The sequence below is a fragment of the Gallinula chloropus genome (assembly GCF_964237585.1).
Source record: "Gallinula chloropus genome assembly, chromosome: 3".
Classification (NCBI taxonomy): domain Eukaryota; kingdom Metazoa; phylum Chordata; class Aves; order Gruiformes; family Rallidae; genus Gallinula; species Gallinula chloropus.
The window spans coordinates 102,685,120-102,710,013 of record NC_140087.1 but is presented as its reverse complement, the minus strand read 5'-3'; the positions used below and the strand labels follow the sequence as shown (position 1 = coordinate 102,710,013).

General features: G+C 36.2%; 1 protein-coding gene across 1 annotated transcript in view; it reads right to left on the bottom strand.

Moving 5' to 3' along the window:
* SNTG2 (syntrophin gamma 2) overlaps window positions 1-24,894 on the bottom strand; it is a gene marked incomplete at both ends in the record, with an annotated part of 269,535 nt that overhangs the window by 122,738 nt on the left and 121,903 nt on the right. Inside the window, 2 exons of the mRNA XM_084261688.1 lie at window positions 12,337-12,394; window positions 12,491-12,547. Of these exons, the coding sequence (XP_084117814.1) occupies window positions 12,337-12,394; window positions 12,491-12,547 (115 nt within the window). The remainder of the gene's footprint in view (window positions 1-12,336; window positions 12,395-12,490; window positions 12,548-24,894) is intronic.

Sequence of the window (24,894 nt, the reverse complement as noted above, 5' to 3'; positions counted from 1 at the left end):
TGAGTGGATAAATTTTGAGTATGTCTGTGTTAGGGAGTGATGAGGCAGAAAGGAGACAGATTGGGAATCAAAGCAGTTGATGCTGAGGCACCATATGCCCACACTCTATGGGCTTTAGGGATTTATCTTTAAGATCAGTTAGATTGGTATCCCAGCCTGAATGCTCCCAGGTTGTGGGAAGCTGATTGAGGAAAGGTCTTGCAAATTAACTGTATGTTTTGTGGGCCCCTAAGCAGCCTGTCCTAAGGCACACCAGTGCCACACTCCTGCTACCAGTAGTATCTGCAGCGCACCACATATGCCGAAGTGTATCTTGCTTGCAAGTAATGCAATGGTCCTGGCAACTTGAATCAGTGCAGAGCCTGGATATCAACTGAACAATGTGTAACACAGGGAGAGTGGGTTCTCAACCTGCCTCAGGAGGACACTCCTAAAAAGCAAGTCTTGGGATATTGTTCTGTGTGTGTGTCACAGCAGCACTCACTCCCCAACTCACTGCAGCAAGGAAGATGTGCTTTTTATAGTTCAACAAGTGCCAATCAGTTGACCTGCAGTCCACAGATGTGATGAGGATGGCACATGTGGGCAGAGGGAGCATGATTTTCCTGAGACCAAATCTTCTTGGCTTTCTGGCAGGGCAAAGTAGCTGTCAGCATTGGGAAGGTCAGTTGGAAACAGAAGTATTGAAAAAAAGCAGCACACTGAAAGAAAGAGGGGTGGGAATGTGAGAGATGGGTTTGGAAAGAATTTCTGTAAGAGATGAAAATGGAAGAATGTGGGGAAGAAAGGAAAGCATACTGTGTTAGAAAATACTTGGATGAAAGCTAAGATCCTGATGGAAGAGCATGTCAAGAAGATTTGCAGGTAGGTAGTTATCACCATCCTCCAGAGTTGCGTAATCTTGTCTAAATCTTGTGTGAAAACTGTTTAGTTCTAACAAGAGTTATAATTAAATAAGTAGACTAGTATCCATGCCAGATAAGAAAGGTAAAACTCCAGACACACGTAAAATCCTTGAGATAGGGCTAGTTAAGAGGTCAAGGATTGAAGAGGAAAAGACCTGACATAAGAAGGTATAAAATATCAAGGAAGAAAACCAGGTAGCTGGCAGATGGTAACTCAGTAGCACCTAAGTCAGATTCCTTCCAGGGAACAACAGAGGCTGAAGCTTTCCCATCTGACTTGACTGCCCGGCCAGCAGAAACTCACTAGTTATTCCATGGAGTGATGAGTACTGCAATATCCCCAGCTCCTACTCTGTGTGTAGGCAATGTATTTTGGAGTTTAAGAGCACAAACCAGTTATACCCTGCTTGCAGAGTCTCTAGACACAATCAAAACTGTACAGATAAATAAATGAGAGGAGCATTATGAGGTTGATACCAAATGCTATGTGAACTGAAATAAAGCACAGAAAATGGGGATAATCAGGGTTTTTGCTCCAAAATTGCAAAACACTGCAAGTTAACACAATAGTGTAGATGTCTCTATGGCTGCTGCCATTATGGCCAGACAATGGTACTCTGGCCAGCTATGCTTGCAATCTGTAATTAAACACTTTGGTTTTAGCCAACTGTCTACTATAAACTAAACCCAATGACGTTTTCTATCAAAAAAAATATTTTCCACAAATCAAATTGTAAAGGACATGTCACTAGGATGCAGAAGTTACAATGTAGTTTACAAGTACATTAGAAATAAAAAAAATAAACTCCTTGAAAACAACAGAAAGGCAGCCTTCTTTCTCTAAGGCATATTTTAAATCTGAAGACAAGCCATCTCCTGATGTTTTCATTAACTCATACGTTCTCTACATGACAAAAAAGGCAACTTTAAGCAAAATGTTCCAGGCTGTGAGGGACTTTTTCTCCCACTGGTAACATCCTTATATATAAAGGTGTCTGTGAAAGGCTGCTCTGCAATTACCAGTGTAAAATGAATCTGCAACAAAACCAAAACACTCGAGAAAGAGTTTTGAGATACCAAGGAGCATATAACTTTATTTAAAGAATGTAACTTATCTAGAATCAAGTATGTCTCTTGAAGTTTTACTTGAAAGAATCTTTTAGCAGCAGCGGATTGAAATTGACCAAAAAATTACTTTGAAAAGAAGCACCAAGTAGAGATAAGCAGAAATGTATCAGGATGCAAAAGATAATGAAATGCGTGCTACATCATCTCTACTCTACATCTTAATTATTTTTAAAAAAAGGTTAAATATTGATTAAGGCTGCACATTGAATTAATTCAGAAGTGACAATGAAGTAGGAGAAAAGCATCAGGGAAACACACAGGGGCATATGTTCAAGAAACGATACAAAAATAACCATTGAAAAAAAATATCTTATTTTTGACAAAATTAGGCTTGGAAAACGTTCCCAAAAGCAAATGACCCAGCATTCTGATCATTAAAAATAAATAAATCAGTCTGTAAATAATCCGATATCTTTATATTTTCCATGACTGATAACAATACATATTTTCATTCAATTTCTGTTTAATTCCTGAATCACACGAGACACATATCAGGTACTACGTCCTATATAAACATATGCTGTGATTTTTGAAGACAAGCACTTTGACATTTTGAATTTATGTTTAGAAACACAAAGTATTTTATATCAGACATTGAAAACCTTCTTATGGAAGTTTTTAAAACTGAACATACTTCTAAAGGACTTGGTTAAATTTAATCTCTAAATTAAAAAAAAAACAAAAACAAAAAACCCCACACCCCCCAAAAATAAACCTCCAAATCTTTATTCCTGACCATAAGGTTTACTTAGTTTTTCTTCCTCTTTTTATATGTCCAGTTTGTCATATTAAGTAATGCCATAAATCACTCAATAATACAGTATGTCTAATAAAATACTCATGCCATTATTGTAATATGCCAGGTTCCTCAGGCTAAATTAAGTGGCACATAGGGAACTGGGACTTTTCTCTTCATTCTTTCTCAGTGCCTATGGAGCAAGCAGAAAGAATCATTTTATGTTCCTAAAAGTAATGTATCTACCGGTCAGGAAGTCACTTCCAGGTCATTAGGGAAGATCTAGTCAGTTAAGGGAAAAGTGGCTGGAAAGCTGCCTGGAAGAAAAGGACCTGAGGGTGTTGGTCAGGAGACATCTGAAGACGAGCTAGCAGTGTGCCCAGGTGGCCAAGGCCAACAGCATTCTAGCTTGTGTCAGGAATAGTGTGGCCAGCAGGAGTAGGACAGTTATACCCCTGTACTCAGCACTGGTGAGGTTGCACCCCCAGTACCGTGTTCAGTTTTGGGCCCCTCAGTACATCAAAGAACTTGGGGTGCTAGAACATCTCCAAAGAAGGGCAACAAAGCTGGTGAAGAGTCTAGAGAGGAATGGGCCTGATGAGGAGTGACTGAAGAACCTGGGTTTTTTTAACCTAGAGAACAGGAGGCTGAGGGGAGACCTTAGTGCTCCCCACAACTACCTGAAGCAAGGTTGTAGCCAGGTTGGTGTTGGTTTCTTCTCCCAAGTTACAAGTGATAATACAAAAGGAAATTATCTCAAGTTGTGCCAGGGGAGGTTTAGATTGGATTTTAGGAAAAAAAATCTTTACTGAAAGGGCTGTCAATCACTGGAACAGGCTGCCCAGAGAATGGGTTGAGTCACCATGTCAGGGGGGATTTAAGACTTGGCGATATGGCAGTTACAAATGAGTATGTATTTAGTGAAGAAAACTCAGACACAACAGGTTAGTTCTTCAGTTAAGGAAATAGGCCTAATGTAGCTCAGATTAGCTTGTAGATGTTGCAGCAGACAGAGCCCACAGGAATAAGTATCATGATAAATTCTTACTAGAGAAATATATGTCCAGTTTTACACATATCATATTTTACATTTGATTAAAATCATCAAATAGAAAAACAGAAAAAAACATAAATTCTCAAAGTAAGGAACCATTATTGGAATATTAATAATGTAAGGACTTTAAAATTTTGCCTTTATGAGAAGTATCATGACAACTAAGGTGTGGCTATTACCCTCCCCCCCCCCCAAAACTAACAGATTTTTAAAAAAATGTATCTTCAGAAAATTTGAAAGTACTATATTAGTACTGTCACTTCTTACTTGGCATACTTGCCTAACTGCAGCTAATAGGTCCCCTGAGTTTAAAAAGTAAAAATACTCATGCATTCTACATGAACAGAATTCAGAAATAAGGAGCAATAATTACGAAGCAAAATACATAGCTATAACTATGAATAAGTTATATTTTGTTTAAAAAAAGGCTTGACTAGTGAAGCTTTGCTAACACACTCCATTAGGAGTCAGTGGAAAGCCATTTAAAATTGCAAAAATGTGGTATTTTCAGGAATATGGTCTGTAGCGTTAGAAGCACTAGGCATTCTATGCCTATAATCAGTCTAAACCTGATAATATTTTCAGAATTATTATAGTATTTTTCACGCAAAAATAGCCATGTGCATTTTAAAATTAATTATTCAACAGGTGAATAAGTTGACAAATGTAGTACAATGTAAAGGAAGATGAATCTGATTGAATGACTGCAATATTCTGAGGAGTAAGGATAGCTCTAACAGCCATATGATTAGTATCGCATGTAAAAGTCTTTCTGAGCTGAAGAACATAGTTACACAAGTTATGATTAGGTAACTGCATATAAGAAAATAAATTATAGTCTGGCATTTTTAATCCTTTCTTTCAAAATATGCAACTAAATTTCCATTACATTACACTACAGAATGCCAACGAGTTTTAAATGTTGTAGACTGGAAAACAAACTTGGTGACTAAAGGGGGATGCCAAAATGAGCAGAAATACATGCTTTAAATGAGTTACAAGAAAGAGACTAAAAATAGCCCCCAAAAAGTCTTCAGTTCAGAAACCACAGTGAAAAGATCAAAAATATAATTTTTCTGAGATTGTCAAAGGAGGTTATTAAATCTCTCACGTTATTCCATGCGTCATTATCTCCAAGCAAAAGAAATCATCATTATGTTTGGTCTTTCCACGACATATTCTTTATGATTCTTGACTTCTTCAAGAACTTGAATATTTGTTACAGTTAAAAGATGTTTTTGTCTAGCAGCTTGTTTCTCTGGTTTCTGTACCAAAGCGCTGGGGTAAAAGCAAGCTCCAAATCCGAAGTCCAAAACACCGTTCATCTTCAGAGAGACTTCAGGCAGTTCTCTCTTGAATAGATTATTTAAATGAAAACATACTTCATAGTTCTCCAATATCTTTGCATGGAATAATTATCAACTTCTACCTGGTGCGTAGTGGTGGTAATGAATTCGAATAGTAACTTTGCTGTTTCATTGGATTTCTATAGTTCATAGGGGAACTGCATTGTCAATCAGATAGATGAATGGGAGAATGAACAGAAACTGTGCATGCCAGTGGCATCCTAAGGCCATGGTTTTATTCACCTAACTGCTACCTGGAACAGATGACAACTGAAACAATATTATGTACTTTTTATACCTTTCTCTATCCAGTTTAGAGTGCAAGAATGATAGCCATAGCATTATAGGTTCACTGAAGTTACAAATACTGTTTTCTGATTTTATATCTCTTTTTGTTTCATGAACTGCAAAATGCACATTTCAAAGGGAATATTCATCATAAAACTCTAGAGAACTGAAGGGAAATTTACAAAACATAGGTGTTAACCCAAACTAATTTTCTTTCCTTGAAACTTGATCTTCATATACACGAAGAAGAATCTGATCATTAACACAGTCTTTGAAAAGAATTTCTTTATGCACTTAACAGAAAAGCATTGTTCAGTGTCGGGAACTTAATGCATACATTTTTAGACATACACACACATGTATCTGTATACACACATAGAGGATCATTTTTGGAAAGTACATAAGCAGCTGCCTAACTTTAGAGCTGGATGGTTAAGTCAGTGATTCTGTTTTTTTAGCCAAATTGAAAGAATTAAAACAAATTTCAACTTGACCGAAAATGGGAATGCTTTGCCTTTCTCTGCAAAAATGAGTTCTGGATTCATCAAGCTCTTAAATTCTACTAAAAACCAAAAACAAAACCTAACATGAATTCTACAAAACAAAATTTCTGAGTATAACTTAGAAGCATTCAATCCTAAACTTTCTTCTATTTAGGAATTATTTATTAAGAGTATTGATGCATAAAGATACGAATTTCACTTTAACAATGAAAAATTACTATCTTGAAAACATTTACCAGATCTGATTTTAGGTACATGCCTGTTCAATTAACTAAACACTTAAAAACTAACTCTCCACATTCTTTTATCCAAAGAATTCTTTACTTTTAGATCATTAATTTGTCTCTTGCTTCAGCATTTAACCCTCAAGCCAAATCTCAATAGTATAAACTGTTCTGGAACCTCAACTCAAGAATTCATCTATCTATATGCTTCTCACTATATATACAATGACTACTATTTGTAACTTTAGACCTTAAGTATGTTCTCATCTACAAGGTCAAATAAAAATACTCTCCTGAATCAGGAATCAAGTACCTTCCTTTAACCTGCTGATTGATCTTTAACAGTTCATAATGATGCATCCTTTCTGTTAAGAGGTACTGCCTTTAGCTGCCTGACTAGTCTGAGGGAGAAAGCCAAAATGCTAAGAATGTTCTTCTACGCCTTTTCAAAATAAAAGTAGAGCTGGAGGCATCATAACATCCAATGAATGGATGTTACCTTCAGATAATGTTAGCTTTCCAGTGGCAAAGATAATTAATTATAGATAACATGAATAATTAATAAAAATATTAAAGACATTTATAAGTGATATTAGGAAACATTGCACAAATATTAAATATTTGTTTCAATTTTTAATATTTAAATGTTTAAAATTTTAATGTTTCAATATTTAAATATTAGTTTCAAATGTCTTATATTAGAATGAGGCCTTTCTTATGTTCGGAGGTGGCCTTGAGTTCAGTCTTCATTTTCATTGGCGTAAGGCATAATGGGAATTTTTGATCCATTCTGACTTCCTTATACATTCAAATACCTCCATTTGGGCTTAACTCATCTTTAACCTTGACCTTGCTGTCTCAGTGGAATGAAACTCCAAGATTGATAAAGTCAAGGTGAATACAGCTGTAGGGATGAAGAACATTAGCTACCAATACAAGCATACTGTGCAGTTTGACTGTAATCTCACATCATGCCCACCAATTTATTCAGACTAGGTTTGGTTACCCTAGTTGTACTACCCTTGTGAGTGACTGGAGCCAAAGTGGAAAAAAAATACCTATGAGGAAGTATGACATATGCTTCCACACTAAACCATCTTTGCTCAGCACATAAGTGTAAGTAAAACTGCTAAAAAGCCCCCATCAAACTGACACCATGTCCTCCAAACAGATGGTCCTGATATTTGGACACAGTCTGTGTTTGCAGAGCACAAGGTTTTAAGCCAGGTGGCTGAATGTCCTGAGTTCGTTCCAATCCTGCCAGGGTATAATATGGCTTCCCCAGTCAGATAGGGACTAAACACATAAAATGGAAGATTTTTCAATACAGCAGAATGTGAGTTATAAGCCACCTTTCGTCACAGAAGGTGGGAAAATGCTTTCAAATTAAGGTTTTAACAAACCTGTTTTGAAACTGGCAAAATGCAAACTATCCCTGTTCCACAGGGTTTTATTTAATTTTATTTAACTATTTTCATCACACCTCAGTGAGCTGAACCCACTGTTCTGTTTCATTGTTGCTGCTTGTCTGACTCCACATGTTATATGAGATATGAGCAGAGCTCCCAGCGGTAGCCAGATTATTGCAGCCAGTCTCATGAAAATGGAAAGCTGCATCAAGATGACAAAATGTGATTGCTGACTTGATAATGCTGCAACAACAGAAATTTGATTGCTTGATGTTTATGTAATTAAAAATTCAAAAACTATATGCAGTATGATGCTTGTATGATGAAGTCAGATTTCAAAGTCCATTTGTTTTCATAGTCTCTATTTTTTATAATCCAGAAGTTCATTATAACTCTTTAGTAATTAAAAATGAAAATAACAGATGAAAGAAAGATGTAAACACATGAAAGCTTGTACACTTTACCCATATATTTTGTTCAAGGATTCTCTGAAGTGCATTTACTGCATCTGGCAAAATTTCATAGATTCACTGTACAGCAAGTAAACCTGACTAATCTGATTCCTTTGAAAGTTCAGGACATTCAGTTACGTATCTCTGAGAAGAGGACTCTATGTCTATTTGACTGTAAACCTACTGCAGTCTTTACCATAAATAAACTGTTAATACTAATTGTAAGACATATATAGAAAAAAAATACACATCTCAAAGCTGTTAGCAAGTCACCAACTAGAGTATAACGACTGAACAACTGTTGCACCACAAGAGTGCCATATATTCTATCTTAAGTGAGTTGCACTCACCACAACTCTTTGGGCCTGGCCGTCCAGCCAGTTTTTTAACCCAGCGAAGAATACACCCATCTAATCCATGAGCCACTAGTTTCTCCAGAAGCATGCTGTGGGGAACAGTGTCAAAGGCTTTTATTTGTTCTCATTTTGTTTGGAACAGGACTTTTGTCTACTGAAATTAACTTTAGGAAAAACTTTGGTAGTATGAAAAAAAAATTACTGTTGTTAGAATGGAAGACAAAATCCACAGCAAAAAAATATAAAAGGCCTAAACTCAGTGAGTTAAGGCCTTAGTTAATACTGTTGAGGACACATACTCAGGAAAAAGTCAGGACATTCTTTATCATGATTTGCAATACATAGTACATTAGACACCAGCACTGAATGACTACTCAGGCTTGTCTTTCCAATGTGTAACTGTGCTCTTGCATTGAGTTCTGTGTATGTTTCAGTGACTTGTTCAGGAAAGTCTTACTGAACAGAGTGATCTAGGCTAACAATTTGAAAGTAATAAGCATAGAGATTTCAACTGAGAGGTCTCTAAGCCAGTCAAAACTGTAAAAATAGTATTTATTACCACTGTTGCTACAGAAGCGCTTATGTTGATTAATGAAACCAACTGCAATTGAACTCTTCACCCTATCTTAACAACTGAAGTGCAAATGCCTTCAAAAAAAAAAGCCTGCTGCTTAGGTCAAAAACAACAAAATAACTTCTCATAAAAGAAAAAAAAAAGAGTACAAAGCTGACTAATTACAATATTTAAGATGGCACAAAGGTTGTACAGATATAAAAGACAAGCAACTGCTTTACTCTGTTATACTTCTTGCTTTCGAACTATAAAATGGTACTGCGTCCAAAGTAAGGTTGGAATACGATTTTTCAGTGTTGTCATACAAAGGGCATTAAATTTCACCAAATAGTGTCATAAGGTATCAGCCATTTTAGGAAATCAGTCAGTCAGTTAAGGAGAACTTTGCTCACATAAATCCAGATAAGTTCAAACTCAAAATAGTAAAATCCTGTACAGTAAAAGGCCTGATGAGAAATCCTCTTTTTTATGAGACAAACAATGTATTTTCAAATGGTACTGCATGATGCAATTTTTTTTTTTACTATATTACCTTGAAGCAGCAACTAATCTCGTTGGTCAACTCAAAGTCCTCTTTGAAGCTCATGAATCAGTTCCACCAGTATTAGTACCTTGTACAATGAAAGTCCAGTGGTGATTTATTCAAAGTATGAACATACAGATGCTCAGTCCAAAAGTTAGTTTGAGATAAATCTGTGTGAGCCTCATCTCTCCCCCATGCTTAGCATTTCCTCTCATTATGTCCAACACAAATATTTTTTTCTAGATATCCTTTCATACATAAATATAGATGTAAGAATGCATATGTGTGCATTCACACATAACACATACACACATACATATATATATATACAGGAAGAAGTAATGCATATGTTTTTAGAACACAGATGTTGTTTTCCCTTAAATAATACTAGCAGATTATTTCCTCTAACATTAAAGAACTAGAATCTTAAAACTGAAATATTCCCTCGAGGTCATCTGTGGAGTTAAATTTGGACATATTCTCTTAATTGCGAATTACCAATTCAATACGATACTATCGAAGTAATTCTGTGAATGGCCTTTGTTCTTATCTTTTTCCTATACTGAATAACAGGAATACTTTGAGATTTTTGAGATCATATAAAAAGATTCGGAGTATATGAATGTTCTGGACTTCCATTTTTTTTCTGAGAATTTTTTGATGGTTTTTAGAAATATTCATTTTCCAGAAGAAACAAATAAACAAAAAACTCCATGCTGTTTTCTGCTGTGCAGACCCTCGGTAACCAGAATGGGAGTGCAGAAAGCAACATGCCACACAAAGCATTTACATCACATCTGGTCTTTAGAATCACTCAGGCTGGCAGGGACCTCAGGAGTTCATCTGACCCAACCCCAACACACGCTAAAGGCTGGGCTGAGATTCTCCTCTTCATGCCAGTGGCCCAAGTGAAGGACTACTTCCTTCACACCTTCTCAGGTGTGTCATTGTCTTCATGCCATTCACTGATTCACAGAATCACAGACTGGTTTGGGCTGGAAGGGACCTTAAAGATCATCCAGTTCCAACCCACATCTCATGGGCAGAGACACCATCCACTAGCCCAGGTTGCTCAAACCCTTGAACACTGCAAGGGAGGGGGCAGCCACAGCTGCTCTGGGCAACCTGTTTCAGCCAGGAACATTGCATATGGGCTTAATGTGACAGAACCTTTGTTTATAACTGCTATTCACTTTGGAGCTTCCTTGGACAAAAGGTTACAAGTTCTTAAACAAGTATCTCCTGAGGATAAATTTTCATATTTGAGCTGACCACAGAAAATTGTTGTTGCCTTTGTTACTCTGCAAATAAATGTATTTCATTAAAAACTACCCACCAAGTACCAAACTCTGCATCTAAGTATTTTATACACAAACTCACTACCAATGTTGATTAAAAGTACTATGTGATAAGGTGGCAGGGGATAGCTTTCCTTGGTGGCAATTAATTTCTTGAATTACTTTCCTTAGAACTGAATGCTTACATTATTTTATTTTTTTAATTTATTTAATTTTCTTAGTATGGTTTATTATACTGTGTATTCAAGGAGCCCATTATGCTTCCATATACAATTACACAACTGACATAAAAACACCTTCTCTTCCTCACTGCAGAAACAACATCATAAAAAGAACTATCGTGCTGAAATATCGACCAGTGCTGTACACGGGAAACTTGGATCAGTCTTTCCGACAGGATACCAAAATAGCCATTCCATTCAATATTCACTAGGTATCAGCTGAAATGGGTTGCCAACTTTGGGTATTGGCATTCCAAGCAAAATAAGGACCCACTGAAAAAAAATGCAAAGGAGAAAAACAAGCACAGCCTGTGATCAAGTAAAGCATGAGGCTGAGCAGGTGTCAAGCAAATGTGCTTCATCTCTGCATCTCCACTGCAGCAAAGCTGGAAGAGAGGCTGATGAGGTCAAAAGATCTTGTCAGTGACTCTGCATCCTCTAAGGAGCAGGACATGCACCAAGGGACACAGTGCAGTGCTCTGTCTTTTCTTGCAGGAAAGGTTACATGAAGTGGGCAGATTTATTCTAGAGAAAAGAGGAAACACATGGGAGCTTATCACAGAAACACAACAAATTTTCATATATGCGAAAGAATGCCTCAGCAAAGAAAAGAACAAACTATTTCCCAATGCCCATGTCCTCCAGAGAAGAAAATGCAACGTTATTTTCGATCAGCTAAGACTCTTAGTTCACCTGTCAAAGCACTACCCACCCACATGCAATGGTGGTTCTTTCCCTTACTGAAGGACTCTGGTTTTCCAGAGCAGTTCTCCCATTTGCCAAGATCTGCCCACAGCTCCCTCCACAGCCAAAGGTTCCTGATGTTCCATAAATGCAAATATAATACTTAACTGAGTTGGACTAAACTGATTTGGATCTTATGTTATCATCACCTTAGTAAACATAATAAACTCTTTGTTGGCAGCTGAACACAGTTAATCATACCAGAGCACAGTGAATTACTGTGTGTGCAAAAAGTATGTCTTGTCCATATTTTTTTAACTTCTGGATTATTAAAGTTAAGTACATCCGCAGGTTTCCCATCACACTTTTGTTCTCACAAATAACTTTAAAGTATTTTATTTACGGCACAAGTGTTTCAAGCACAGGTCCTAAATGCTTGAAAAGATTATAGATTTTAAATTCAACACAAAGGCACATGGACCATTTGAATTTTTATAGAAAGGCCTGAATATAATGTGAGGCTGAAAGAATGAGCCATACATTTTCCATTCTCAGTTTAAATAAGATTTAATTTTTTAAAAATCCCTCACATATAGTACAGTACTATATAAGTAAGTAACACAAACGTATGTTACCTGCTTGGTCTTTAAGTATTTTTGATATGACGACAGGCACTTTGTGCTCAGCACCACCCTGTAAAAGATGCATATTTATTATGAGATCTCAATTAAGACTTAAGTGAAGTAGTTGTACTGAAAATTAAAAGAAGAAACAAGAAGTTCTCCATACCTTTATGCTTAAGCCCAAGCCACCAACTGGTTGTCTATGAAGTGTAACAGTTCTGTGCTTTAAAAAATCGTAGAAAAAAAAATTTAGGTGAAAACACAATATCTGAGTAAGCACAGAATATGTTTTTAAACTGTTTTTACTTAAAAAAAATAAATTTCTCAACGGTACCCTAGAATCGGAGTGATCAGGTTCAATTCTAAAGTATCATTCAACACTGATTTCTAGGAACTTAATTCCTTACCATAAGAATAGAACTTGTGTGTGAATTGTACGAGCAGAGTTTTAGTATGGTTTTCTATTGTTGAAGTGATTTTCTTCCTAAACAGATTTTTTACATACTTTTGCTTTGTTTTGACAAGCATTTTCATGAGGAAACTACATGAAGAGCTTTGAGATGTGCATTTTCACAGCTGATTTACCTTCTTTAACTACCATCATGTATGCACATTACATTCATTCTCATTTTTCAATCACAAATACCAATGTTTTCTAATCCGTATCTTCAGACCTGTACCAAAATGCCAGAAGACTTTTAATGATAGCCTGCTTCAAGTGGTTATTTTCTTGCATTTCATGTTTAAGTGCATAAGGAAGAGAAATATTTATCAAGATTTTTCTACAGCAAACCATCATATCTTTAATAATATGTTGAATTTGATATTTCATTAATGTGCTAATCTTGGTGCCTGACAACATAATAACAGCACTTCCTCTGTTGACAGTAATTATAGAGAAGGAACTGTTTTTGCAACTTGATGAACAGAACTGTATAGAATGCCATCTTTCACCACCTACAACAGTAAATCCCGAACATCTAAGATTTTTTTTTTCTTTTCCTGTACATCAGAAATAATATGTAAGTTACTCATATATATATATATATATATACACTTCCATATTATTTTATTTCACTAATTCAGATAAATGTAATTTTCTATTTCAGTAGTCAAGCCCATAACCATATATTAACAAGTTATTTTTAGCTTTATTGCTAACTCTCACTTTACTAGATTCATGTTCATATTGACTCAGGGGAAAGGGGAATGATAATAAATAATAAATTGTAGTCTCATTTTAGGAGGGTAAAACTAATGCATATGTTAAAAAAAAGTTAAGAATACTTTCATACATTTTCACTTTCTCTCTTCTATTCCTATGAACATTACAGTACACCACCCTATTCTAAAAATGGGAAAGTATGATATTATGAAACATGGTATCTGATTTCTATGATTTCTATTGATTCAGTTTCAGAAGACACAACTCAGCTTTACTGAAATCTGTGCTAATTCAAATGTTATATTTGTACTTTTCTTCATTTTGAACTGTACAAACTTTTCATCAAAACTTTCAGAGGCCCTGGGAAAGTTCAGATCCAGTCTAAATTAAAGTATGCTCTACCTTTAAATTCAGGGACTCATTCCCAAGAGTTGTTTTCTATGATGTAAATCATCTCTTCCTATTTAATTCATGTTTCTCTCCACCTGTAGTTACAGCCTGTAAGCAAATTATCCCAATATATCCCATCACATAAGGATGATAGATAAATATTTTGACAGTTTAGATGATTGCTTCAGCATTATTGGACAACACATGCAAATACACTACCATGGATAGCTTTAGCAGTTTTATAAAAGAAAACACAAGTGTTATTTATCGGTATCTTATACATTCAACTACAACGAGTGTGTATTTTCATATGACTGACAGGTACATTTCAAATGATGTATTGAGTTTGTATTGAGTTTGTAGCCCTATGAAGCAATCTATTTGCATAAGGTATTATAATAATGTTGTTATTTATATTTTCATAGTTCATAAAATTGCTTCAAATATTCCTAATAAAGGGCAATTTGAAAGAAGGTACTAAACAAGTACCTAAATGTTTCCTATGCAACAGCTTTTTTAATTAGAACTATATTTAAAAAATGCAAAAATTTCCTACTTTCAAAGATGTTCAAATTGCAAAATAAAATGCCAAAAGCTGTGCATAATCAAATGTCATCATCAAGATAATTTCCACAAACTTAATTTAATCCTATGATCATAACATTGTTTGCTATGAATACGACCAGTGGTAATACAAGACCAAAGATCACATTTCCATTTTCTATAGATAATTTTTTGTTACTGATTTTGAAATTTAAAAAATTTGTACAGTGTACAAATGCAGAAGATTAGAAGAAAACTAATCTTGAGCCACTATTAGATCTTCATTATATTACAATGCTTTAAGATCAGATGATCATAAATCTGGCAATGAACCATCCATTCCATTATGGAATAACAGTAAAACCTGATTATAATAATTTTAAAGGGGAAAAGTGTTATAGAAAATAACTTTTCAAATTACATGAATACTTGCTATGAAATTTCCAATCTTGATGACAGAGTACGAGCACTGTAATAACCCTTACAAGGCGGTAATCTGATGCTCCATAAAAACTCGATTAGAACCACAAAATTATTTAATAGATATAGTTTAGGCAGATGTAAATCGGCTAGGTGAAAGATCCCAAATCAAAATGTAATCAGCATAAAGTTAGTATTTACTGGAAATGCTTCTTGTGGGACAGTGACAATACCCGTGTTATTAAAAATAAATAAATAGAACTGATTGAGGGGGAGGAGAGGGAATTGAAATTAATTGCAATCATGTTCCTAAGGGACAACACTCATGATAGGGTAATGATGAACAGGACAATTTCTAAGCATAAAGTAATTTAAGATCATCCTCTAACAAGTAAAACAGCTCAAAGAAATAGAGAAAAGCAAGCTATATGGCAAAAGGTGGTCCTGCAAAAAATCCCATACACATGAGTCATGCTGAATACAAGAAAAAACCCTACATTCCTGCATAATGCCACAGTCAGAATCACTAGAGCAATCCTACATCATCTGGAACCTATTAAGAAGGAGCAGAGAGAGACTGTAAATTATTTCTGTACCTGGCTGTGATCCACACCCTTTAAATAATACCCCTAGTTTTGATATGCTCATTTTGAAAATGATGCAAATAAGTTGGAGAGGTATCAGGCAAGAGCCACAGGATTGCCAAACAGCTTGGGAGATTTGTGTAGTAGTGAAACAGATGCCAGGAGTTAAATACATTTAGCTTTCTTTAAGCACTTTTCAGGGATGATCAAGCTGTTTTAAAGTATCTTCCTTGGCAGAAGACAACCAAATCTTACAGACAGATACAGTGAAAATTTCAATGACTTGAAGTGGAAAACAGACACATTTAGACCATAGACATGTGACAAGATTTCCAACTTTTGTAGTATGAAACAGCATTAGCTGGATTTTGAAAATGAAAAAAATGGTTTTAGCAGTAATATGTCCTTCAGACCTCATAGTGTACAGATATTTGTTTGTTTTCATTTAAATAATGGTCTGTCATGCTATTTCATGAATACAAATTTTATGTGGTTCTAAAGTTAGTACTACTAAAATACTCATTGGGCTCTTTTGGGTTTTTTATGCTGTAAGCAGTACAACATTCATATATATATGCAGATAAATGAAATTAATTTCACAACTTGCCAAAAGTATCCTCCTTTCACAGAGCAAGAATGGAGGCACACAAAGGTTTAATGACAATTCTGTTTTAGTGATCTAAAATGCCTAAATGTTTTTTTTCTAATCATTCATATGAAATTTATCTGTTCAAAGTATCGTGCTGACAAGCTTCAGCCTTACCTTTGAACATTCAGCATTTTAACACATCATCATTTCACATTAGAAGATAAGATGCACCTAATTCCTGATCAGCAGTGTTAATTTGGTGTTTGTTTACATACATGACACATCTAGGATCACACTGCACCTCTTTATCAGGGGAAGGAGCATTCACCACTAGATATTGAGAATACACTTTTATCCCTGTAACCTCCCATCTCATCCCCTGCATGTCTTCCAGCATAAAAGATGACACAAAGCCAAGATTCAAGAGACAAGAGCCTGTGCATGTCTAACTTTTTAATACTGGACTTGGTAGTTTTATTTTAAATTCACATGGGTCACTATAGGCTAGTTTCCATGTAGTCTTTCATTTGGACCCTTACATTGATAACATATATGCTCACTACTAGAGAGAGAAAAAAAAAATCTCTGTGGGTAATTTAGAGCAAATTCCACATTAGATACCTGATGAAATCTGGACACTACTGAATTCAGTTCCAAGTTCTGTAGGGAGATGTGCTAAACAGTTGTTACTGTCTTCTATTTCATCTCTTCTCTCTGTCCCCTCTAACTTATCCTGTTGTGGTCCCATCCTCTTCTCAAGACTTTTCTTCCCCATCTTGTAACTCAAACTTCAGGAAGGTCTTTTTCACTTCTTCAAGCTGAAGAACTGATTATTTGTCTTAAAATTCCAATCTCATAAGCTATGTCTACGCTAAAACAAAGCAGGTTGGAGGATTTTCTGAGGTGAAGCAACAGGTAAAACTGCCATCCACATGTCTTTCCTGGGAAATGTTGTGTCTAGCATCCAAACTGCCCAGCTGGGACACTACATGACACACTTCATGCCCTGATTTGCTCTTAGACATTGTTTAGGAGAACTGTAACTGGCATTGGCCACAACCAAGACTGAGAGTTAACCAACACCCAACAGAGGTAACTTGGCCCAAGTCAAACTGTAGCCAGGGAGCACACTCACATGCAGTACAGACAACTGTGGGCCAATGCTGAATGTGTGCTCCAGATGTGTTTTATTCTCTAATAGAGCTGAAGTCACATAGATGTGTGTATGATGATCTTGCAATAAAAAAAAAATGAAGAAAAATTACACCAATATACACTAACTACATCCACATATTTAAATTAAAGTATTTCCAATTATCCCTACAAGTACCAATAGCATTGGTAGTCATGGACAATAAAACCGTGCATGTAAAAGAACATAAATATTAGTATTAGATTTTATTTCAATTCCAATAGATAAGCACGTAAGATTCTGACAGCTGTCTCAGTGTGAGAGAAAGTTCTTGGTCCAAAGAATATTACAAAAATTTCTCTTAATATACTCCAAATGATGATGCTTCTACACCTGGCACTACAGGTACAATCCTGTAAGTAATGGTAATAAATCATGTGATAAACTACATAATAATATATATACTATTACTGGTACAAATGTATTCTTATAGTTGCAAGTCAGAAGTTTAGCCAAACTCAGGTTTGAAAGCAAACCCAACAAAACAGCCTCATCTGCCAAAGCAGAATTTTCTGGTTGTACACTGGAGTGACTACTGGTAATAAAATTCTTGAATGTGGACTGCTTTACTGGTAATGCAGGACTGCTTTACTGCCTGCTTCTGCTTCTTCCTTCAAGCTGTCAGCTGTTCAGGGTTGGAAGGACAAGACTAACTGATATGTTATCAATAATCTTTTGTATTAGAACCTAATCTTCTGTACCAATGAATGTGGATTAAATACCCAACTGACAGGTTTCAGTATGGTTAAGACGACCTCTGAAAACAGAGCTGTGTGCACATACAGAATGCAGTCCAAAATAGAGAGCTGATTTTCATTTACAGAGGTGACAAAATAAAGATTCTCTCAAATATTTAATTCTAGGTACATACACTGAAATTAACCTGAAGTTTTCATGAAGTGATCTATAGGGAACAGAAATCTAATAATACCAATGCCCAGCCACAGGTGTAAAGCTAGGAGACAAAGGCAATCACAGAAGCAGATGTCTAGCTGTCCAGAGAATGTGTTAGTTGAGAAAAGCTCAGCAGGAAGAGACAACTGCAAGTCTCTTGAACACAGAAATCACCTTCAAGGACTGTCTTTACGTTTTTCGCATAGAAGAAAAATTAAGGCAGAACTCGCAGAAGAGGAGTTTTACTGTCTCAGTATCAAAGATCTGAGTACCTTCCTTAAAGAAAGAGAGGAGATATATATTTACAGCTCAATGAGAAGATCTTCAGGAAGAGCATACAGGCAGAATCCACATCTTTTGGCAGGATGCAACAGGCATGGTGATTGGGGAAGTAATTCCATTAGTAGTTCTCACAATGGATAATGGTAACATACTTTTTTCATTTGCAAATGCACTTCTTAAAGCAGAGAACCCAGACAGCTGTGATGGGGTAGATGACAAGAAAGAAAGTGGACAGATACATTTATGACTCCAGGCACAAGACTCCAAGTCTTGACCAAACAAATGAAAGATGACACATACGTTGTAACAGGAATCCTGCTTAGCTGATAAAGCACAAGGAAGGTTTGGTCTACAGTTCTACCAAAAATGTAGGGAAACACAGGACTCATGCTGGAGCAGTTCATAGAGGGCTGTCTCCTGTGGGAGGGACCCCATGCTGAACCACAGGAAGATTGTGTGAAGTCCTCACCCTGAGGAGGAAGGAGCAGCTGAGACAACATGTGATGAACCAGCAGTAACTCCTATTCCTTGTCCCACTGTGCTGCTCGAGGTAAGGAAGTACAGAAATCTGGAGTAAAGTTAAACCCAGGAAGAAGGGAGGGGTGTGGGAGATGGTTTAAAATTTGGTTTTATTTCTCATTATACTACTCTGTTTGACTTGATAATACATTGATTTTCTCAAGTTGAGTCCATTTTGCCTATGACAGTAATTGGTAAGAGATCTCTCCCTGTCCTTATCTCAGCTCACAAGGCGTTCCTTCTATTTTCTCTCTCCTGTGCAGCTGAGGATGGAGCGTGATAGAGTGGCTTTGGTGGGCATCTGGCCTGTAGCCAGGATCAATGCCCTAGAAAGAGATAAAGGAAAGGCTAAAGTGGAGATTAAGAGAGGTTATTAATTACATGTAAAGAGAGATGAACATCTAATTCATGTGAAGACAAGAAATAGGAACATAAAATTGAAAAACAAAATTAGGTACCAACAAAAAAAAAGTTCAAAAAAACTGCCAAAAAGAATAAAATTTAATAATAAATCTTCAAATCTATCAGGAATAGGAGATCTGCCAAAGAAACCACAGTGCCTTTTTATGATAAAGATATAAAAGGCATAGTAAGAGTAAATAAGTCTACTGAGGGAAGATAAGTGAACACTTTTCATCAGTGTGAAAGAAACTAGAGAAGCTCCTTCAATTTTCTTTGAGGCACAGAGGATGTATGGATCTGCCAGAATCTGAAACCACTTTAGAAGCAAATTGACTAAAAAACAGTAGCAAATCACCAGATCAGATACATTCACCGTTGTTATAAAGGAATCACAGAATCATAGGGGCTGGAAGGGACCTCCAGAGATCGAGTCCAACCCCCAAGTGGATGAAACAAAGCAGGAGTGCTGGAGTGCTGCTTCTCAGTAAAGCCTTGAAACATGAAAAATACATTGAAAATAACCCCCCACTTTTTTATAAAAAGCTCCTACTAAGGCTTAGGAAATTTAAGGCCTGCACTAAACAAATTAGAACTACAGTGAAAAAAAAGTAAAATCTATAGATTAGTGACAGAAAATATAATGAAGAACAGAATTGGCAGACGCTTGATCTATCTTGGAAGAGACAACACATTTTTAAAGGCAAGTTTGGGAAACATAGAATCCATGTGGGAAGAGCCTTACAGAGATACACTGCTAATTAAAATTAGTTAGAAGATAGATAGAAATCAAGGGGATGAAGTAAATTTGTAGTGCTCTTAAGGTCACTAGTGAGATTTAACTGTTGCTTATGTTACAACTGACATTATTTAAAATACTCATGAAGGATTTAAAAAAAAAAACCCAAAACCCCAAAAAAACAAAGTGGGGGACGAACAGTGAGATTATTTTGCTGTTTACTGAGACAGGAAGTGTAAGTGAACTGAAAATATTTGCAGAACATCTTGCAAAATATTAACAAGGCTACAAAAGAGACAAAATACATAGCAAATCAAAGGCAGTGAGAGATTACTTCTCCCATATAGATTATTTATAAAATGAATAGGATTGATTCTAAATCAGTTATTTCTGTTAAGGAGCAAAACTTTAGGGCTAAAGTAAACGGTTCCATGACATCATCAGTGCAGTGTTCAGTAGTGGTCAAAACCACAAATTAAATTTTTGGAAGTCTTAGCAAAAGATCAGAGACCAAGTGAAGAAAGCATATCATTAAACCACTGTGGAAATCCAGCGTTCACCATACCTTGAAACCTCTATACTGGTTTGGTCTCTTCACACCTGGAATTGTCAGAAAAAGTTCAGAAAAGGACAGTAAGAACGATGGAACTGCTCCTGTACAAGGAATAGCAGAATAGGCTATAACTCTTCATCCAGGAAAAGAGACTGCAGATCAGGAGGGTCTTACAATAAAACACGTTTCATGAAGAACAGTGAATGGGAATCAGTTTTTGTAGCTCTTTCCAGTACAAAACCCAGGAGGCATCAAACGATACTATGAGAAACTAGGATCAGAACAAACAAAAAAAGAGGTGATTCTTTGTGCAATATATAGGGTCTAGTGAGAAAAAAAAAAATCAGGGTGTTGTAAGTCTGCATGTGTTTATGGGGATATTGGACAAATATAGCAAAATTAAAATCTGTTAAGAGCTAATATAAAACTGGATTTTGTTCAGAAAATCCCTGAATAACTTGCAGCACAGAAAGTATTAAAAAAACCCTTCACATATTCTTGCCCTGTTTGGCTTTTCAAGGGAAACATTAATGGCTGCTGTTGGAAAAAGGCAGTATATTTAGGTCTGATTCAGTTCTGAAATTTCAATGCAATGACAAAATTTCATGACTACAAAATTTGGACAGAAATCCACACTAGCTTTGCAATCTGTTAAAAAAGAAATGTGTATTCCAGATCTTCTTGCCAAAACCGATTTGCAACATTTGTGGGGAAAATAAAATAAATTTATCTTTTTGTGACATTGATGATAACACGAACATATGCAGCTGAAAGCCCAGTATTTATGTCTCCATAAAATGTATAAACAACTTATTTAACTTTTTAGTTGCCTGCAGGCTAAATATACTCCTTTCAGACTAATTTATTTATGGTTTGAGGCTAAAGTCAGGCAAGCATCTGTACTAGTCTTAACAAATAAATAAATACTATACAGAGCCACAGTTGACTGTATGATGGTTGTGTAATTTTATTTCCTTATAGGCAAGGAAAACTTTAGAAGATGTTATTAATTAACAATCTGAGCAGGGAAGCTGAAATTAATACTTTTTTCTTTTTAACCAGCATTTTGTTTTGCTAATGATATCCCTGAATAGTATCTACAGTTTTTTAAAACTCTTAATTCTGAGGGTTCCCAGACTACTTGATGTGTCCACTGTCACGATCACTCATTCCAGTTGTGCTACAAAGTGGGAGTAATTATGTACCCCCATAGCACAACACCACACAGCAGGCCCATGTGGGTTTATTTTCTACTTCTAGGTGATTATAGGAAAAGTAAGTGGCTCTGCATGAAACTTCAGGATACGTTTGAATAGACAGAACTTAATTATTGAAACTGTAATTGACCAGAATACCAAGGTGAAACATTCCTGTGTTTCTGATACCTTTTATTATTGCAAGTTGTCAAGGGTTTATTACCTGTTTCCCAAAGTGATACTGGCTCTGCAAACTGCTATGTTTAAGAACTGGGTAACAATTTGGTCATGACATTCTCCAGCGATTAAGTTCTGAGAAACAAATGCATCAGCCAGTGTCAAAAGTCCCAGCAATGAGAAAAGAAGGTACATTTACCTGCTTAGTGTTCAACAGGCAGTTTGACCTGCTTGTTTGAGCAAGCAGGCTGGCTGGTGCACTTGTACTTAGTCTAAGGTAGAAGAATGTGTATTTTGGAATTTTATTTGCTCTTTGCACAACAAATTGCAACCTGACAAGAGCACTAGACTTTTCACTGTTGTAATGCTTTACCTATTAAAGGAAATTCACATTGCCTAATTGCACGCGTCTGAGTAAAACTTTCTCTTGTTCTGATGCATGAAAACACTGGAGCTTATAGATGTTGACTGAACAAGTTTGCCTATGTTCAAATACAACCAAGCTGCATCTGAGAAAGCAGCCTACACTTTGAGAAAGACCAAGATTTACAGCCACTGAGTCACTAGCTATGTACAAACTCAAGAGCGATTTTTTAGGGAGGAAATCTGCATAGCTGCAACAGTGGTAGGATGAAATTTAAATTTTAGGTTAGAAGCAATACTCAGGTGTGATCAATCTATCTTCCTCTCAGTCACTATCACCCTCACGCAGTAACATTTACTTGTCAGGAAATTCACAGCAAAACCAGTAGGTTTGTATCTCATCATACAGCTCAGAGACAGGGGATTTATTTGAAAACAATACCACGTTCTGCACACCAGGGCAAACAGCTGCACTGAGGGACAAGCTGTTAAAGACATAAGAAGACAAGATTTTGCCCAAATTTAAGATGCTGATAGCTATAATCTGTAGTTGAAAGCAGTTTGTGTAATATAGTCTTAAACTCAGCCTGTATCTTTTGCTTACATGTAGTGTTAGAAACCCAGGGAAAGTCAATTCCAGAAAAGTTCTGGACTGAAACAGCACATATAACTATAGATCCAAGAGGAAGGAGGCCTTAAATGGTCTCAGAAATAAAGGCCAATGATGTAGAAACTTTTTGGAATTCCAAGAATAATGCCAAGCAAGAATATACTAAAAACCAGATAAATTTTTATTTTTAGAACAGACAGCACAGAAAGTACACCATGTCAACAACTGACGAGTATGAAGGGAAAAGAGGAGGGACTGGTTGGTAACTGGAGGTATAACGCTGCTTATGACAGCTACAAAGAACAATATAGCTCTGAAAAAGAGAACCTTTTGTTTTAATAGTTTCAAAATGAATGATAGTTCTAAACGCAAGTTGGAGAACAGTATGGTCAAATACCTTTCTTTTAGGTATGAGATAGCTCTTGATATAGAAAACTTTCTAGTTTCTTTTAAATTACAATGACTCAACAGAAAAGTTTATCTGTGGAAAGGTCAATTTTGTCTTTATATTCATTCAGATCAAGTGACATGAAGGGAGTTTAATGAACAACGTGAGAAGGTAATCATAGTTCTTATTTCTGGTACTGTTTTTAGTGAGATTTTAATATTCACACGTCAATATCTGACCATTATATTATTACTAGGTTTTTAACATCTAGGATTGGCACTTGTGGTAAAGGATCTTTCAATACAAAAAATTTCATTCTATCTATCCATCCATCTATCTGTCCATCCATCTATCCATACATCCATCCAAATTTACTGAAGGGATTTCAAAGGAGATTCTGCTTCAAGCACTCCAGAGTCACTGATATAGAGATATTTGGGAAAAGAATGTAGCATATTTCCTTTTTCTGTACCAGTGTATATGAAAATGTTAAGGAATACATATGTATTAGTCCAAATATCAAAAAAATACACAGTAGAAAATAATGGAACACTTGAAACAACCCATGTGCTTCAGATTTTTTGAAAATGTTCTAAAAAAGCCAGTTCATTTTCAATGCCTAGAACAGGATGGAAGACAAAGATCACCAACACGTTCATTAATTTTTATTCTTTTCCCTTCTCCTTATCAATATCACCACTGTGCTCACACTGTCTGTGTCCTCTGGGGCTGCCCCATCCCTCTGCTTTGGGGCAAGGAGGTCATGCAGGGAACTGCTGTGCTGGCTTCTCTTCTGGGTGGGCACCTACCCCTTTATGGGACCCGGATGCCGTGTTAATGTTACTTTCAACATTAAATATAGCCATGACCAAACATGCCTCAGTACCTGAGCCCATCTAGTCCCCATGTTCAAACCACAACAGACTATTACCTTAACAGATAACAGACTCTTCCTTAAGCCATGTAAGTGGCTAAACAGGAAGACAGGAAAATGTGAACAAGGAAATTATTCACTACTGCATTTTTCAGAGTTGTTCACAGTACTTTTTTATTTATTGGACACATAAACTTTATTTCCACTACTACAGTGGCATCTGTCTTTTATTAGTAAGAGTTGTCTCCAACAAACTCCTTACTTGTTGAAACCAATGACAAATTTACTACAGGTACTATATGGGAGGTTGACGACAGAAAATAAAAGCCAGTCTTAGGCAATGATGGTAATAGCAGCAGAGCTTGACACCCAGGCCTTTGGAAAACATGCAGGGGAAAGGATGAAACAAAACAAGCAAGTGTAATTAATATTGAGAGTTACAATAGAACCCTGCAGCCTGCCCTCCATGGATGCAAGGGAAGGAATAGTCTGATAGCAGAAGGGGTAAGAAGATAAACATACATACTTAACATACCAGCCATATCTTTCTCCATTTTCTTCAGGAACTCTTGGCTTCTCAACTTATGAGATAAAAAATGACTGAAGAAACAGCTGCTGTAAGAATATGAGTCCCAGTAAAATGTATCATAAAATGCAGACATCCTGCTGGTTGTTACATATACATAATGAACA